The sequence below is a fragment of the Macrotis lagotis genome, chromosome X (assembly GCF_037893015.1).
Source record: "Macrotis lagotis isolate mMagLag1 chromosome X, bilby.v1.9.chrom.fasta, whole genome shotgun sequence".
In the NCBI taxonomy this organism is placed as follows: domain Eukaryota; kingdom Metazoa; phylum Chordata; class Mammalia; order Peramelemorphia; family Peramelidae; genus Macrotis; species Macrotis lagotis.
Genome location: NC_133666.1, coordinates 626,391,990 through 626,411,083, shown reverse-complemented (window position 1 = coordinate 626,411,083; position 19,094 = coordinate 626,391,990). Strand labels below are relative to the sequence as shown.

Here is a 19,094-nt window from a genome sequence, read left to right as displayed (position 1 = left end):
ACTGTTCAAGATGAGGTAAACTGAAATATCATGGATAAGAAGCATGGAGGGCCAGTCTGACTGGAACAAAGTCTGTGAAAGGCCATAATTAGTGATAAACTTTGAAGGGTAGATGGGAGCCAGATTGGAAGGGCTTTAAATGTCCAACAGAAAGCTTTGAATGTGATCCCGGAGCTAATAGGGAGCTACTGCCGTTTATTGAGCAGGATAAGGATAGAATCACTGACAGCTGGATGGAGAATGGATTGCAAAGGAGAGTGGAAGTAGGCTGTTATTCCAGCAGACTGGATCTCTGATCTGGGGAGATCTGATGAGAGACTGGATTAGAAGCTAGGGCCAGAACTGTAGATCTAGGATCCACTTACATAAAGATGATCATTGAACTGATGGGAACTGACAAACTTCAGGGCCCTGGGCAGATCCTTGGGGATAAGGTCAGAGTAGGAACAGGGTCCTCAGTTTGGGAGGGGGTGGAAGATGTGGAAAAATCGTTTAGCAAAGAAGGATTGACAAGGATTAACTTGACATGTATCAAGAGAACCAATCAGGAGGATCCTCACAAAAACCCAGAAAGGAAAAAAGCATGGGATGAGGGGCAGGGAAGGGGAGCAGGTGCATGATGCAGAGGCATCATTAATAACAGCTAGCATTTCACCAGGGCTTTAAAGTTGCTAAAAACAATTTCTATGTGTTTAACCCACTACCGCAACTTTATTATTTATTATTATTTGTTATCCCCATTCTACAGATGGGGAAACTGAGGCAAATAGAGGTGAGGTGACTTGGACAGAATCACACAGCAAGGATGTGTCTGAGACAAAACTCATTCCTGACTCCTAGGCCAACAGTCTATCCACTTCACCATTTAGCTGCCTAGGATGAAGACTGAGATAAAACCCTGGGATTTGGCAAGTTGAGAAGTCATTGGTGGCTTGGTAGAGGGAGAGAGTGAGAGTAAGAATGAGAGAGAGAGAGAGAGAGAGAGAGAGAACATGCAACTTCCATTAAATGGTGACTTTGGAAGACCTAGAGTGGTGGAGAAGTGGAGGCAGTGAGTCTAGACAATTGGGTTGTTGGTAGTTTGTTTTTTTCCCCTGATAGTTTTACCGTGAAGAGAAGGAAATATAGTGGCAGCTAGGTGGCACAGTAGATAGAGCACCAGCCCTGAGTCAGGAGTACCTGAGTTCAAATTTGGCCTCAGACACTTCATAATTACCTAGCTGTGTGACCTTGGGCAAGCCACTTAACCCCATTGCCTTGCAAAAACCTAAAAAAACCCAAAACAAAACCAAAAAAAAAAGAAATATAGTTTGAGGAGCTGAGAGGGTCAAATGAAGTTTAAATTTTAGGATGAGTAGAACCAGTGGTTGCCCAGAGGAACATAGGTCATGAACTTTAGAGCTACCAGGGACCTTAGAAGGAGCTTCATTTTATAGGAACTCTGGTTTACTGACTTATTCCCAATCACATAGTGAGGAGGTCAGATTCATAGTCCGGAAACAGTGCAGACTTAAAAGTGTTAAACTCTCTCTGAGACACTTGGCAGCTGTTGGATTTCAGAGAAATAATAACTTTTATATAGGGCTCACTTTACAAATAGTATCTCTTTTGATCTTCACAATAACCGTGAAAGGTAGGTGTTATTATTATTCTTATTTTACAGATGAAACAGAGAGGAGTTAAGTTACTAGTCCAGGGTCACACAGCTAGTAAATGACTGAGGCCAGATTTGAACTTAGATCTTCTGTTCTCTAGCCTGGGTGGGCTGTGCCACCTAAGTGTCCTCTTTATCACTGCTGTCTATAATTAGCCCCTTTCCTTTAAAAAAAAAAGTTATTTTTTTTTTATTCTCTATTCAGTCATCAACAGATATGAAACAGAAACTTCCAGGAGTTCCCCATAGGTTCAAGATTAAAATATAGGGGCAGCTAGGTGGCGCAGTGGATAGAGCACCTGCCCTGGAGTCAGGAGTCCCTGGATTCAAATTCGGTCTCAGACACTTAATAATGACCTAGCTGTGTGGCCTTGGGCAAGCCACTTAACCCCATTTGTCTTGCAAAAACCTAAAAAAAAAAAAATGAAGATTAAAATATAAACTCTCTAATCTAACATTTTCAAGCCCTCTCTGACAAACATGAAAATTTGAATACTCAAAGAACTAAAAAGAAGATTATAGTATCTGAACTGTGAACTACTATGACCCACAGTTTTTTAGAGCACATATTCAATTTTACATGGTAGTAATCTAATTGCCCTGTTTAGGTCTCCTGATCTTTTTGGTTTCTTTTTTGTATTTTTAAATATGTAATTGATGCTTTTACTTCACTTCTTCCCTCTGTTTTCTGTCTTCCTCCTTCCTTTCTTCTTTATTTCCCCTCTCTCTTTTCATTTTTCTTCTTTTCTCCCCTCCCTCCCTCTTTCTTTCCTTCTTTCTCTCTTCCCTCTTTCCTTTTCTCTTTCTTCCCTTCTCACTTCCATCACTCATTCCTTCTTTTCCCTTTCTTTCCTTCCTTCCCTCTCTTTACCTTCCTTCTCTCCTTTCTTTTTCTTCCTTCTTTCTTTCCTTCCCTCCTTCCTTCTCTCTTTCCTTCCTTCCCACTTTTCCTTCCCTACTTTCTTTTTCTTCTCTTTTTCTTCCTCCCTCCCTTCTGCCTTTTCTTCTTCCTTCTTTCCTTCTCTTTTCCTTCCTTCCCTACTCTTTCGTTTTCTTTTCCTTCTTTTCTTCCTTCCCTCTCTTTTCCTTTCTTCCTTCCCTTTTCCTTCTATCCTTATCTCTTTTCCTTCCTTCTCCCTTTTCCTCCCTCACTTTCTTCCTTCAATCTCTACCATGACCCCCCACTATACACCTTTCCTAGTACACAGCTCCTTATCCTGCTCAGTCTTCTAGTTCCCCATCTCTGATCCAGCCTCCACACAGTTGCCAGAAATCCCTTTGTGGGGGTCACTACCATGCCAATCCCCCTTCTCAGAAACTTCTAGTGGTTCCCCATTGGCTCAAGGATACAATAAAAATTTAGTGTGGCATTTGGAGCCCTGCCTGACCTGGCTCATACCCACCTTTCCAGCCTTATCACTAAGGCCTATCTCAATGACTTTTTTCATTCTCTCCCCACCCCCAGTTAGTACCTCTTTCCTCCCCCATTAACTTGGAAATTACTTTGTATCTACTCACCTGAGTACAGAGTGTACCCCCAGTACTTAATTTCATAAGCTTTTACAAACTGTACATAATAGGGAGTATTTCATGTATAATCTTCTTTTTCTGGTCTGTTGTATGTATGAAAATGCCCATTTTTTGATCATTTAATCTTAGATTTTAAAAAATAAAAAATAAATGAACATAAACACTTGAGGATAAGTAAGGTTTTCAGTTTTGTCTTAATTTAACATGGATGAGAGCTGCCCTTGGTGCTTGAAAGAACTGAGTTCAAATGCTGTCTTAGACACATGCTATCTTTGTAACTCTGTGTGACTTCTAGGTATTCTAGCATCTCTTAAAACTTGAGTTGCAGAGAAACTACAGATCTCCAGTGGTAGTTCCTAAATCATTGACACCTAGGACCATGCTACCACCCACATAGTGGGTACTTTAATAAATATTTGTTGAATTCTTGAACTTGTACTTCCATTCGAACTGGAGTACTCACCATTCCTTGAAATGAAGACTCCATCTGCATTTGTGTGGGCCTGGAAGGAGCTCCCTGCTCATCTCCATCTCTGAGAAACCTTGTGTGTCTCTAAGGCTGAATTCAGGGACCAGTTCTTCCCTATCTCCCCTTCCCTTCATTACCAGCACTGCACTTGCCTCCTCCATATTCCTTGTATTAGGCTGATTTCTTGGTGGGTTCTCTCCTCCCAGTAGGGGTAAGCTTCTTGAGGAGAAGCACTGTTTCAGTCCTAACCTATTGTCTGACATACTGTAGGAATCTGATAGAGTGTTTGATTAATTTGTTGAATTGAATTAAGAGATAAAAGAAAAAGACTGAAAACTGGGATTTTTAGCTGACAGATGACTTGGGGCAAGGGGGAAAGATGCTACAGATACAATTTACTTCAATTCTTTAGTTTGCTATTTGTTAAAGTGACCCATGCTATTCTCTTTGTTCATTTATTTATTTTTATTTTTAAAAATAATTTTCCCCATGCCATTCTTTTTTTTAGGTTTTTTTTTTTGGCAAGGCAAACAGGGTTAAGTGGCTTGCCCAAGGCCACACGGCTAGGTAATTATTAAGTGTCTGAGACTGGATTTGAACCCAGGGACTCCTGACTCCAGGGCTGGTGCTTTATCCACTATGCCACCTAGCCACCCCTCCCATGCCATTCTTTTAGAAAAGATGGAGAGGTGAGAGCCAACTGACCCATTGGACCTGATTAGACAACCAGACCCACAAAATAACTACTAATGATTTCAGGGCAAATTGGAATGTGGTCTTCAAGGGAGTGCCCCAGGAATCTGATTTTGACCTTGATTTTTAAATGAAGTTTAAAATCATTGACTTGGCTATAGATGTAGCTGGCATGAGCTTCATATTTGTGATATAAATCTAAAAGTGATGATTACCATATTGGATAAAGTCAAGACATGGTCAAGTGGAAAAAGAGGAAATATAATAGCAAAATGTAAAATCTTAAACTGGGATTTGAACAAAAGTCTCTCCAAGTACAAGATTTGTAAATGTGGCTATGCCACAAGAAGATCTGGGGTTTCAGTGGACCAGAAGCTCGCTGAAAGTGTCTGTCATAGGACAGGGCTCATGCCTTCTTAAGGCTGCATTGAGAGACTGAGGTTTCTAGATCATCCTGCCCTGCCTTAGATCACATCTAAGATACTGTGGCTAAATCTGCATGCCACATGTTAGGAAGGTCATGGGTCCATGGAGCATGTCCAGAAGAAGGCAGTCAGGATGGTGAAGGCTCTTGAGTTTGGTGAGGATCAATTGAAGGAACTGGGAATGTTCAGCATGGAGAAGAGAACATTCAAGAGAACTGACAGTCTTCAAGTATATTTAAAAGTAGAGGAGGAAATTTCTTTGATCTGTTTGACCCCATTAGAAAGAGTCACAAAGGGGCTGATTTGGACTTGCTATCAGAGAAACCTTCTTAATAATTAGAGCCTTGCTAAAAGGGAACAGGCTGCTTCTTTCCATAGCAATCTCCCTTTCTTTGGAGAAAGGCTTCTGGGGTAGTTGTTGGAGAGATTGTTTTTCAGTGGCAGCGAGGTGGGGCAGGAGATACAGCACAGACTCTGGAGGCAAGAGGGCTTGAGTTCAAATCTAACCCCAAATATTTACTGTATGACCCTGGGCAAGTCACTTAACCTTCCCCTCCCCCCCATTGCCTCCCTCAAAAAGCCAAGATTGGTTTTCAGTAATGGATTGGATTAAATGGCCACTGAGTTTCCTTTCAACTCTGAAAACCTGTGACTGAAATTTTTAGTTAGGGAATGGGAAGAAGATGATAACCCAGTGAAAAAGACCAAGAAGGAGAGGTCAGACAGCTAAGAGGAGAGAATTCAGAGAGTGCCATAGAAACCAAGGAAAGAGAGGTTCTCTGCGAGAAGAGGCTAAATACTACAGAAAGGTCAAGAAAGTTGAAGATGAGGGGCGGCTAGATGGTGCAGTGGATAGAGAAGTGGCCTTGGAGTCAGGAGGACCTGAGTTCAAATCCGGCCTCCGACACTTAATAATTACCTAGCCCTGTGGCCTTGGGCAAACCACTTAACCGCATTTGCTTTGCAAAAAACCTAAAAAAAAAAAGTTGAAGATGCGGAAAAGATCTTTGGATTTAGCAATTAAAAAGTTATTGGTGACCTTTGAGAGAGACCCGATTCAGTAGAACAGAGCTCAGTGTATTGGCTTGCCACCAATGAGCCACAGAATCGTTCAGCCAGCAACAGAGGCCAAAACCTATCAGTTGGTCTGTGGGTAAGAAGCCCCCAAGCCTTCTAGTTCTTTGCCAGTGTCTATCTGACCTTTAGGCAGCAGATAGCAGTGATCAGAGGCTGTCTACACTCGAGGGAAAGGGGAGGAACAACATTAAGAGGCCAGCCCCAATGGAGAAAACAAGATGGAAAGTGTCAGCCTTTATCCTGGGCTCCGAGCTTGCTACCTCCCCCATCCCCATTTGGCCCACCTCAACCCCAATTCTTGGGGCTGATGGGAAAAGAACTTGAACAGCTGGGAACAGCAAAAGGGGGGAGGGGTCCAACCCGGGTCTGAGAGGTCACTAGGCAGGAGAACCACATTCTCAGGCCCAGTGGAGGGTGGGGCAACCCTGTTGTTCCCTGAAAGCTTCATTTTGACGATGGAATCTTTGTAAACCCCTCCCCATCCTGTCCTGCCTTGTGTTTGGATAAAAATGTGTGTGTGTGTGTGTGTGTGTGTGTGTGTATCTAGGAAAAACTATGCACATTCCAAATTCCTATTCCTTCCTCTTCCCCTGGATAGACAAGAGACTACATCTTTGATTAATTCACTGATTAGTAACAAGAAAGTCCCCCAGTTCTCCTCTTTTCTCCCCCTTTTCTTCCCCCCAAGTGCCTAACCTTGCAAGGGGGAATGCTAGGAAGAAAACACAGGACCCATTTCTTTGAGTATTAAGTTCAGGGCAAAATGGGGGTCCCAGGGAAACCAGACTCTCACAATCTGATCCCCACAGATCACTGGGGAATGATACAATGCAGTAGAATTTTATATCATATCTCCAACCCCCAAGGTCCAAACTGGTGAATGGAACACTGGCCCTGGAGTCAGGAGGATCTGAGTTTGAATCCAGTCTCAGACACTTAGTAGTTGACTGGCTGTGAGACCTTGACCAAGTCACTTGACCCTGTTGCCAAGCCAAAAAAGTATGAAAACAAAATAAATAAATAAACAGGGAAAGTCAGAGAAAGGGAAGATTGGTAAGGTCCAGTAGAGTTGGAATTTGGGCAAGACCTTGAAGGTTGGTTAAGCCCTGGATGGGTAGAAAATGCATTCCTGGTGAACGCGAGCTCCCTCAGGACAGGGACTATTTTGCGTTTATCTTTGAACAGTCTGACATTCTAGGCCCTTAGTTAATGCTTTTATTGAAATGGAATAATTTGACAGGGAGGATGTTTTAGTTCAGAAATTCTAGAGGTTGCCACATAGTTCCTGGGCTTCCTGCTGGATCAGCGCTGAGTCCCTTCCATTGCTGAGATTCTCCATGACTGTGCCCATTAATTTTGTGTGAATGGGCAAACCGGGACCCCAGCACAATTGAGTGTGTCATCCTAGCTCATACAGCCAAACTTCAGACTTGCTGCCTCTCCTGAGGCCTACTGAAGGGACTCAGGAAGGAAACCTCTTGGCTATCCAAATTGTATGGAGTCTGGTTAGAATTCAGCTCATCTGTGGATTCAGAGTAGGACTTGGAGATCTTGGGGTTGGGGCCATGTTGGCTGCAGCTTCAAAAGGGGTAGGGGATGGATAGGTGTCTGAATTGGAGATGTTTTGCCTGAGACCAACCATGGTTTAGGCCATTAACCCCTCTAGTCATCTCCCCCCTCCTCTTTATGTCATATTTTTGTTCTTGTTATTCAGTCGTGTCTAATTCTTCATGTCCCTATTAGGGGTTTTCTTGGCAGAGATACTGGAGTTTGTCATTTCCTTCTCCATCTCATTTTTCACATGAGGAACTAAGGACAACAGGATTAAGTGACTTGCCCAAGGTCACATAGCTAGTAAGCAACTGAGACTGGATTTGAACTCAGTATCTTCCTGACTCCAGGACAGTGTTCTGTCCACAATGCCACTTTGCTGCCCCTTTGTCATACTTAAGAGTCAAAATATAATGTCTCTATCTGGTCTACTGACTGTGTTGGGGGTCCCAAGTCTAATGTCCTTGTTTGCCCTTGTATTTTCCCATCTACCCTCTACCACTTAGATGTGGCTCCACCTTCCAGGGCTACAGGGGGCAAAGACCTCCAAAGCTGAAGCACTGTCCTCAACTGTGTCAGAGAGGCCCTCAGCCCAACTAGGCCTGAGCTCTGTCTGTCCAGGCTGGCAAAGACCATACTCTTCTCTTCAGTCATGCTTTGAGGATTCCCATACCTTGTTCCACCCTTCTGAGCCTACCTGTTCTTCCAGTTCCATAGATTGTCACCTCCTCCAAGAAGTATTCCTTGACTGACTCCATCCCTAGAGCCATCTAGAATCATGCAGAGAATTAGAAGGGACCTGGGAGGCCATGTAATCCTACTCCTTCATTTGACAGATGAGAAAACTGGGACCTGAGGAGGGGAAGGAATTTGCCCAAAGTCACATAAGTGGTTAATGATAGAGCTGGAATTTTAACCAGATGATCTGACACCAAATTTGGCATGTTTTTGTTTTTGTTTGTTAACTGTACCATTAGGGAATTTCTATTCTTTCTAAGTTACTATAACTTTCAAAATCTCAACCTTTTATAGCTTCCCTTCTGATTTCATCCAGTTCAGAATGTGCTGGTGGATTCTGGGGATAACTGGAGTGAAGCCCCTTGAGGACAGAAACCCCATTTAACCCTGGCTTCCCCTCACTTTTTAGCTGAGCACAAAACTGACTGGACCCACAGGTTAGGGGGTGAAGGACTCAACCAGAAGCTGGAAGGATCAGTCTCTATGGATGCCCCCACCCCCGAGAAGAGGCTGATTGAGGCCAAGATGTAGGGGGGAGGTCTGAAGGACTGGTGACTCCCTCCTCTTGTAGCCAGGACTCTTGGCACTGTCTTTGAATAGGGAGGGCCAAGACAGGGCCTTCCTGGAGTGTACCCCAAAGCCAACAGCGTGGGAGAGGGCTGGCCTGACTTCCTTTCTAGCAGGACTGGTTGTTTTCTGAAGGGTCCTGTCCTTGGACCTCTTCCTGACAGATTGGTTCTCCCCTGCCCACCCCCCTTCTCCTCTGTCCCCAGGCCCAGCCCTTTGCCTTCCCCTCAGGATTCCCCTGGGGAAGCAGAGCCTGGAATGCCAGAACCCCTCCCTTCCCAGCCTGGCAGCTGCTGGGGTGGGGAGGAAGGAGGAGGAGGGATGCTCTGTTTCCATTGTCTTGGGAAGGCCTCCACTCAGTCGCTCAGCCAGGGCCCTGAAAGCCCAGTCACTCTACTTCCTACTTCCCCAGGACTCTCTGAGGGGCTGAGGTAGCCTTGGGAGAGAGCGGAGCCCAAGCTTGGTGTCACACCATCCCCATACCCTTAGGTTCAATCATTCTCGTGTCCTTACAGCTTGGGGGAAGCAGAGAGAAGGGAACACAGAGCCTGGTTAGGAAGGGGAGGGGTCCAAAAGGAGAGAAGGGTTCAAGGTCAGCTGGGCTGGGGAGGGGCGGGGTGGCCTCCCCAGCCCTGGTTTTGAAGTCCCGGTTTCCTTATCTACACTCTGTAAGACTGGGCAAGTTGAGAAAGAGACAGAGACATCAGACATACAGACAGGTAGAAAGACAGACACATAAAGAGAGAGAAACAGAAGAAACAGAAACAGAAAGACAGAGAGAAGGAAGGATAGAGATAGAGAAGAGGTCAAAAGAGAGAAGGGAGATCGAGGAGAGGCAAAAAGGGAGAGAGAGAAAAGAGAAAGGGAGAAGGGAGGAAAAAGAAGGAAGAGAGGGAAGGTAGAAGGTGAAAGAAGGACTTGGCAGGTCTGCAGTGTTTTGCTACTGAGGCCTCCAGAGAAGGCTGGTTCTCCATCCCTGGTTGATTATCTTTGGAGCACTATTTAACTATCAATATAACTTTGGGCAAATCATTTGTCTTCTCTGGCCTCCTGTTTTCTCATCTGTCAAATGAGGGGGATAGACCAGCTGGCCTCTGAAATCGCCTCAGGCTCTCAATCTCAGAGACTCTCAATCTGAATCTGATTCCTTGCTCTCTAGGCTTGGGGCTTGAGCAGGGGAAGAGGGGGAGGGAAACTGGGAAGGGGGAGCTCAGAGGGTGGGAGGAGGGTGAGAATGGTAGAGGGCCCCGAGGGGGGACTCCAAACTGCAGACTGAAGGACCAGCCTGACCCAGAGATCCTTTTCCTTTGTGCTCCAAGTTCTGCTGATCCTTTCAAAAAGTCCAAAATAGTGTGAGATACTGTTTCCTTCCCCCCCCCCCCAACATAGAGCCACATCTAGGCAAGCACACACATATACACACATTTTTGCATGTGGGTAGAAACTGAGTATGTGAGATCCCATGCTCAGCTCAGACTGGAACAATGTCACCAGGAAACAGCCCAGGGAAAAGGCTTGGGTAGCTATTGTCCTGACCTGATAAGGCGGCCTCTGCTCTGGGAGAGGCTTAGGGGTACCCACGCTTGATTGATCACCTGGGTCCTTGTTGTGCCTTCCCCACCCTGGTACTAAGACCAAGGCGATGCTATTTAAAGAAGCAAGTGGGGAACAGAATCCAGGGGTCAGGAGACCAGGACTGGGTCTGCAGGTAGCTTACTGTGGACCTTCAGTTTCCTTTTCTATCAAATAGGGGGAATGCCTGAGAGATCCCTGTGGTCATCATTCTGAGAGCACTCCAACCGCAGGGTGATGCTTCTCCCATCGTGACCCCAGGGGAGCTGTCTCAAAGGGTGATAGAGCTGGGGACTCAGGCCACAGGCTGCTAGTGACGTGACCAAGAAAATAGTGGCTCTGTTGTTTCTTTACCCCATCCCCCACCAGGAAGGAGGCCAGTGTGTTCCTAAAGCCTTGCAGCTGGTGGAGGATGAGGGAAGCTGTCACCCCCGGGTACTGAGGGACCAGGGGCTCTCTGGGAGCTTGGGCACAATCTGGACCTTAGAAGCAGGCAGAGAAGAGCAGTGGTCTGAGCTCTGAGCATCACTGCCTTCTGTAAGAGGGGATAACTCTGCTTGACTCTGTTTTATACCTGGGGAGGCTGAGGCTCAGAGAGGGCAGGCAATGACCCTTAGTCACACAGCAATTCAGTAGAATGTAATCTCCTTGAGGGGAGGAACTGTCTATTTTGCTTTTTCTATCTCCTGCCCATGCTTGGTACAGAGTAAATGCTTAATATATAGGTCAATTGAATTAAACTATCAAGGTATACCTAGAACTCAGGGCTTCTACCCACCATCCCCCATTCCTCATGGTATGTATAATTCTTTCACCTAAGAAGGAAGCAGAGGGTGGACCCTCGCTGAGAATTGAGGGGACCAAGAGCCCAGCTATCCCAGCCCTCAACCCCTCCAGTTCCTGGCAAGCCGTTCTCTCAGATCCAACTATCAGTTTGGGTTGGGGCCCAGCATAATTGTTGAGAATTTCTACGCTTTCTTTTGTCCTCCTCTTTTCCTCTAAGTGGAAGTAATCTGCATGTCTCTAAAGTCAGGGTCATCCTTCCAATTTTCTGTGCTCCTTATTCATCTTTGGGGAAGGAGGTGGTGATAATTGGCATCCATTCTGGTTACCAGTGGGGTCCGTCTCAGGCGGTCTTCTCCTGGCTTTGTCCCTGAAGCCCCACAGCAGGAGCTTGGGCTTGTCCTGGGTCTTTTAGAAGAGACCCAGGGAAGGAGGCAGCGCCGGAGCCTCCCCACTCGTCGATCCTCTGATCCTAACTTTTGCCCCACAGGACAGTCGCAGCCGAAGTTAGGAAGCAGGTGTCTCGAGAGTACGGCAGCTCCCCTCAGCTCTGCAAGAGGAGAAGCAGTTCCCAGCAGGTTGTGAGTTTGGGCCCTAGGCAAGGGGGTGGGGGAAGGAGGGAGAACAGCTGCCACAGGCAGACCCTCGCCTGGGGAACGGGAGCCTGCTGCCAGGTGGGGGCAGATCTGGTTACGGCCCCAGAGCCCCTGTTGTTGCTGTCTCCATTTAGTCTTGTGGCAGCCAGTGAGAGGAAGACACAGGGGTGCTTGTTCATTACACACGGAGGGATGCCCATACCCACGTGGACGGGCACTTGCACAGATGTATCTGCACACCCCGGCTCACACACACAGCTGCCCAGACACAGCAGCTCAGATGTCAGCCAGTCGTTGGAAGTTTCTTCCCTTTCCGTGCCTCCCTGGCCCCTATCACAGATGGGGAGATTGAGGCAGCTTTCTGAGTTCTGACCCCCCAGCCCAAGGCTCCCTGAGGAGCCGGGGACCCTGGTCTCAGAATGGTTCTTTCTAGCTTGGGTGACCCCTGGAAGAAAAGAGGGCCCTGGCTGGGAGGTGATTTCTTGGTCCCATTGACCCTGGGATGGAAAGAGCAGACCCAGAATAGACAGTTTGGGTTGTAGGTAGGGAGGTAGCCTTTGGTCTCCCAGTATTTTCTCTGCTGGGGCCAGTGGAGGAAAGCAGGGGGAGGATTAGCCATCTGACTGGAACAGCCTCATAAAGGGCTGGGAATAGGTAGAAAAAAGGGAAAGGAAACTGGGCTTGACGTTTGATGCCCCACCAAGTCTGGTCTGGGCTTAAGGTCCATCTTTCCTTCCACTGTCCTCTGTGGTTGTTGTGGTTCCCCTCCCACACTTCCTCCCGTGGTTTGGGTATCTGTGCCTGTGGGTGGGGAAAGGGAAGCCGGAGCTCCAGGCTCGTTCCATTCAATTTTCAGGCTCTTGACTTGGGGAAGAGATCACCTTGGCTCCCGGGGTTCCGGGCTCCTCAGACCTTTGGTACAGTCCCTTCTCCCAATAAATGCCTGTTAGGTCCGGTTGTAGGGTCTAGGGAACAGCAGCACTCTTTCAGCTTTAAGGCCTCTTCCCATTCACCCAGGCCAGATATCCTCCTCTGCTTTTTCTGAGTTTCTAAATCTTCCCCTTCCTCCTCCCTTCTCCATCTCCCTCCTTCTCTCCTTCCCCTCCCTCCTCCTCTTCCCCTCCCTCTCTTTCCTTCCTTCTCCTTCCCCTCCTTCCTCTCCTTCTCTCCCTCTTCTCTTCCCCTTCCCCTCCCTCCCTCTCCTCTTCTCCCCTCCCCACACTTCCCATCCCTCACTCGTCCCCCTCTTCCCCTTCTCCCTCTTCTCTGTCCTCCCTCCCTCCCCTCCTCTTCTCTTCCTCTTCTCCTCCTCCTCCTCCTCTTCTCCTCCTCCCCTCTGCTTCTTCCCTTAGTTGTCATCAGCATTGCCCCCTGGTGTTGGAGTTGAAAACAACAAGTGATAAGGGATCAGACTCTCTAGGTAGAATAAACTCCAGTGCTGTTGTCAGGGTGGAGGTGGGGAGGGGGTCAGCAGACCACAGAATGACTGAATTAGAAAAGGACCTCAGAGACTTTCAAATCCAACTTCCTAATTTTACATTAAGGAAACTGAGACCCAAAGAGGGAAGGAGACTTGCCTCAGGCCCTACACCTAAAAATTTAAGTCTATAAAGATGAAACCTCTCCTTTGTAAAACCTTGTGACCTAGGCTGGCTTCACACTCAGGTTTTATCATGGGTAAGAAGAATTAAATGTGTTGTCTCTTGCTCCAGATGGAACGACTAGAAGCAATAAAGGAAGTTAGAGAGAGGCATAAGGGAAAAAGTTCATGAACAATCAGCAGTGGTGGCTAAAAATGGGAGGAGCCGGGAAGGGCAATTCTGCTCCTGGAGGATCTCCAGGGGAGACTAGATGATGACCCTCATCGGCTGTGGTCCATGCTGAGGAACAGGTTGAATGAGCTGGATTCTCAGGCTCTTTCCAACTCAGAGCTTCTGAATCTTAGATTAACCCACTTCTTGCTCTGAGAAGTAGCTGGCCCTAAGTTTCGGGGGGTGTTTGCTGCTGCCCCCAGGTCCCGCTGACAGAGGTTGTAGAGCCCCTGGACCTGGAAGATTTCCTGCAGAACCACCCTCTGGATGCAGAGCCTGGCCCACTCCGGGACCTCATGGAGTTCCCAGCAGATGACCTAGAGCTGGTGTTGGAGGCTCGGGAGTGCCGGACCACAGAACCAGGGATCCCCGAAGAAGGGTGGGTGCCCCTCCACTGTCCGGACCTTAAGGGGGTGCCTCTCTTGGCCACTAATTTCTTATTTCTTATTTCTTATATCTCCTCCAACAGCAAACTGGATGCTCGGGTGAGGGATTCCATTGAAATCTATACTGAGGAGTGGGTCATCGTCCGGAGAAAGTGAGTGATTACCTGGAAGTAGGTCTGCTGGGCAAAGCTCTGGACTAGGACTCTAGAGACCTGAGTACTTGTCTTAGTTCTACTACTGAAAAGACATTTAATCTCTCTGGGGCTCAGCCTCCCTCTCTGAAGAATGAGAATTATTCATGATGATTGAAAACTAAGGTGGGCACTGCCTTGGCTGCTTGGATGGGGGAAAATGCAGTCATTTGGATAATATTTGGGAATTTTCAGTTGGCCTCGGTGAGGATGGGTCTCTCTAGGGGAGAGAGAAGTCCCTTACAATTGAGCCCATTTTTTTGAGCTGGTCATCTTCTCTGCTACTGACTCCCCCTCCCCCACTTAGCATCTCCCATCCTAGGGACCCTTCCTTCCTGTTCTATTGATATCCCTAATAGCTCTGAAAGGAAAACTAAGGGTCAGGGCATTCTATTCTTTCTCTTTCCTCTTTAACAGTTGAGGAAGGCAAAGACTCAGAGAGAGAATGGCCAGCCTGGCCCAGGTCACCCAAGGCCCCTGGCCTGAGCTGATGTCACAGTTGTGACCTAACTGATTAATGGGTGACCATCTGAAGTCATACCCAATCCTCAAAGCTGGTCTTTGTAGACTCCTGCAAGCTCCAGGGAAAAGCTGGGGCTGAGGGACCAGATCTCCCGAGGAGTTGACTCCCTGCTGTGGGACACTAACCATCTCCTGCGGCCCTCTCCCCTGTCAGATACCAGTCTCTGAGTTCATCATACAGTCCCAATACCTCTGAGAGGCAGAGAGAGCGACAGAAGGGCCTGTCCCGGCAGATCTTTGAACTGGATTCATCTGCGGAGGACAGGATTGGCTCTGAAGATTTGGTGAGACCCCCCGTACCCTGACCCCTCTCCTTCTCAGTTGTATATATCTCACTCTATCCCCACAAGGCTAGACATGCCTAGTTTAAGAGGTGGCACAGTGCTAGACTTGAAATTAGGAGGATCTGTGTTCAAATTCAACCTCAGACACTTGATAGCTGCATAACCCTTATCAAGTCTCTTCATTTCTGTTTGCCTTAGTTCCCTCATCTGTAAAATGTGGCTGATATTAGTGCCTAGTTGTTGTGTAGATAAAATAATTGTAGAACACTTTGCTATTATTAGTATTATTTAACCCTTTCCTATCAGGACCTGCAGAATTGGACATGGCCTACCTGGGCCGGCTCCACCTTCTTGGTCTCTTTTATTTTGGGGGGTGGGGTAAAGCAGTGGGGTTAAATGACTTGCTTTAGGTCATACAGCTAGTAAGTATTGAAAGACTTGAAGCTGGATTTGCATTTGTTTTAAGGACTGGTGCTCTGCCTCCCGTGCCACCTAATTGCCCCAGCTCTACCTTCTTTAATTCTTCAGAGTCATTGCAGCTAGGATCAGAACTCGATTTAAAATCCATCTCTAATTATCCAATTTGGATATTCAATTTACAAATCTTCTCTCACATCCCCAGCCAGCCACATCTGCCCCTAGTTCACTAGCAGGATCTCTGGACAAATAAACCTTAAATTATTATATAAAGTAAAATATGCCGGGGGAGGGAGAGCATCTGTTGGTTAGAGAAGGGTCTGAAGAGGCATGGATAACCCCCCTCAGCACGTCTCTGCCTCCTCCCTGCCCCCCCCCCCCCAGGATGACCTGAAGCATTGCTCAACCTCTTTGGACGACACGCCCCGAGGGAGCTGGGCCTCCAACATCTTTGACCTGAAAAACTCTGCCGCAGACTCACTTTTGCCATCCTTACTGGAACGCACGGCCCCCGATGAAATTGACCGCAGGAATGAGGAGCTGCGGCGGCAGAACCGGCCTCGAGACCTCCTGGCCCTCTACCCTGCCCCCGATGAGGTCAGCCCGCCAGTCTGGAGCCTCTGGCCCCGAGGGTAGCTGGAGGAGAGTGGGGAAGAATCAGGAGGAACCTGGCTCTGTGACCCTGGACAAGATGCCTCCCCTCTGCAGTGGGATGACCACAGACCTGACCACAGAATCCTGCTTTTGGTTCTGGGTCCCTCTGCTCAGACCCTGCCAGTTTGCGTTTCTCTGGCAGGGTGGGGAAGTGTGAGGGTCACTTGCTTTATGTTCTCCCCAGGATGAGGCTGTTGAGCGTTGCAGTATTCCAGAACCCCCCAAAGAACACTTTGGACAGAGAATCCTGGTCAAGTGTCTGTCTCTCAAGTGAGTATGGGTGGACGCCACCTTCCTTCCCTGTCTCCCACGCTGCCCACTGGTGGATGTCTCAGATGGTGGAAACTATCCTCTGAGGGTCTCCTATGTTCAGGAACCCTCATGGTGAATGCTGAGGGCATAGATAGACATGGTAAAGATTTCTTCTAGTTCTTAAGTGGCTTACTGCCTCTATGGGAGAGGGGGCAGGGAATGGAGAAAGAATAAGATAGGACACGAGTTATATTTAATTAAAGGCAGAATGGGCCTTGCGAGAGGTACATAGGGCTGTGGAAATTCAGAAGAAGCCAGATCATCAGATTGGGAGATCAGAGAAGGCTTTCTAGAGCAGGGATGTCCCTTCCTACTATTATTAAAGGCCTGTGCAAATGAGACATGGCAATATCATCTTCCTTTTTAGTCATAATGATGGGACTTTGTTTCTTCAAGAAACCTATATTTCCAGTAGTATAGACATTCCTTCCTGTTTCCTCCCTCCATGCACTCAATGGGGAAAGGAATGTCCCTATGAGTTGTATGGATAGACCTGAATTCAAATCCTGCCTCAGATGCTTACTGTCTATATGACCCAGGGCAAGTCACTTACCTTCCTCATCTGCAAAATGAGGTTAAACCGAAGTGTAGGCCTGGTGATGGAACTGCTGACCTGGTCATTCCCATCATCTTCAGCAGTCAGAGAAACTATTATATTTTGACCATAGCAGCTGATACATGGCTGGCCACAAGACCAAAGGGAGGGCTATACTCTGGACATGTCTAAGGAATGAAACCTTTTAAATCATACCATGAAACCCAAGTTGTTAGAAATCTAAAGAAGGATATCAGTGTTAAGAGGACTCGGGATCAGACAACTTGCTGACTTCAGCCCCGGAGACAGGAGGAGCTGAGTTCAAATTCAACATCAGACTCTTACTATGTGACCCTGGGCAAGTCACTGAACCCCAATTGCCTCAAAAAAAAAAAAGACTCAGGATCCAGACATCACTTTATCAATGTGAAAGATGGAAGAGGAAGAACCTCAGGCAAGCAACTCTTACCTATCAAGCCTTTATCCATAAAATGGGCATTCACTTTCTAGCTTTTAGGACTATTCTAAGAACTCTTTGTAAAGCCTTTTAAAAAGCACCACATAAATGTGAGTCATCATTATTCTTAGGGAATCATTCTTGAAGTCTTCAGGAAGGACTGCTGAGCTTGTTGGCTTTCCTGGGTTATTGTCAGAGTTCAGGTGCCAAGGGGCTAAGACTGGGGAGGGTTGGGGAAGGGCTGGGACCCAGGCTTGTACTGTGTGTTTCTCCCCCCGCCTAGGTTTGAGATAGAAATCGAACCTATCTTTGGAATCCTTGCCCTGTACGACATCAGAGAAAAGAAGAAGGTAGGCAGCTGCCCTTCCTCCTGGACCCGATGCCCCTTCAGGTTCCCCTGGGAGACCCTGTTGTCCTATTGTATAGTATGGGGAAGGGTCAGTAACAGCCACCCTGCCTACCCTTGCATGGGACCCTTCCCTGATTTTTGGTCCCCCAGCTTCTCTCCCCAGAACAGGTTGTATTTACCTGTACCTGGGGTAGAGTGGCGTGACTATTGGATCTGGAGTCAGGAAATTATAGCTGTAAGCTTCCTAGCTGGGTGACCCTGGACATTTAACCTGGGGCAGTTCTAGTTTTCTTATCTTGAAAATGGACTATCACCTGAAGCAAGGCCTGTCTCACATGGCTATTAGGAAATTTTATGAACTTAGCATATTGTACACTCAGTACTCCACAAAACTGAAAGCACTTTGTATGATTAATTAATGATCATTGTTGAGAGGCAGTGGGGTAGAGTGGATAGAGATCTGGCCTTGGTCAGGAAGATATGGATTCATGTCCTACTTCTGACAGGAATTGCCTTCAGGAGCTTCCTATCCCCACAAAGTCACAGGTCTGATAAAAAATTAGTAATCATACCACCACTTCCACCAATTCTTAGGGGAGGCCAGGGAGCAGTATCATTTCCAAAAGACATGTCTCCAACACCTAGTATAGCCTTGTTTATCAGTAGGCATTTATTAAATGTTAAGGTTGATTTGGGCTTGGGTGAGCACCTGGAAGGCTTCCTGGAAGCTGTGGCTACCTCTCCCACCTACAGATCTCAGAAAATTTCTACTTTGACCTGAACTCTGACCACATGAAGGGGCTACTCCGAGCCCACGTGGCCCATCCAGCTATCTCCACCCTGGCACGCTCTGCTATCTTTTCCATCACCTACCCTTCCCCAGACATCTTCCTGGTCATTAAGGTGAGTGATTACTGAGCCATTTTCCCTTCTCTACAGTTGGGGGCCCTCAGGAATTGTGAACTACCCTCTCCCAGGCATTTCAGGCCTTGGAATAAAGGGTAGGAACAAAGTTCAGGATGTTACTGAGGGCAGATTGTGCCCAGACTCTGGGAAGGAGGTGATTACTCTGAATTGGAATAGTCCAGGAATACTTCCCAGAAGAAGACCACCTAAAGCTGGGCCTTGAAGGAATGCCTAAGATTTGAACTGATGGATAGCAGTAGAGATGCCATTTGGGGCTAGGAAAATGGTATAGAGGGAGGAAGATTTGGGGATCGTAGCCTCATTAATCTGTCTGCTCATATTGGGAGCTATGCTCCAAGGAGAAGGGTAAGGCAGAGTTTTGAATGCCAGAGTAGAGTGTTTAGAGTCTTTGAGCAGTTTGGTATAGCAGGAAGTCTGTCATTCAGTCAATGGGCATTTGTTAGTCACCTGCTATGTATGTGCCAGACTTTGTCCTAAGCATTGGAGATAGCCAAAAAAAACAGAAGACAGTCTCTATCCTCAAGAGGAATACAATGTATAAATAACCTATATCATACAGGGTATAAGCAGTATACGTGGAAGCTAATCTCAGAG

General features: G+C 47.1%; 1 protein-coding gene across 7 annotated transcripts in view; it reads left to right on the top strand.

Annotated features, from left to right (window-relative positions):
* The window catches only part of DOCK6 (dedicator of cytokinesis 6), an 85,269-nt gene that overhangs the window by 1,932 nt on the left and 64,243 nt on the right, over positions 1-19,094 (top strand). For 5 of the 7 annotated variants that reach the window (XM_074203437.1, XM_074203441.1, XM_074203439.1 and 2 more), the window contains exons 2-9: positions 11,550-11,640; positions 13,670-13,845; positions 13,936-14,004; positions 14,720-14,849; positions 15,651-15,863; positions 16,105-16,190; positions 17,508-17,574; positions 18,327-18,476. In XM_074203437.1, coding sequence (XP_074059538.1) covers positions 11,550-11,640; positions 13,670-13,845; positions 13,936-14,004; positions 14,720-14,849; positions 15,651-15,863; positions 16,105-16,190; positions 17,508-17,574; positions 18,327-18,476 — 982 coding nt within the window. The remainder of the gene's footprint in view (positions 1-11,549; positions 11,641-13,669; positions 13,846-13,935; positions 14,005-14,719; positions 14,850-15,650; positions 15,864-16,104; positions 16,191-17,507; positions 17,575-18,326; positions 18,477-19,094) is intronic. The other 2 variants (XM_074203440.1, XM_074203436.1) reach the window with 1 other exon arrangement.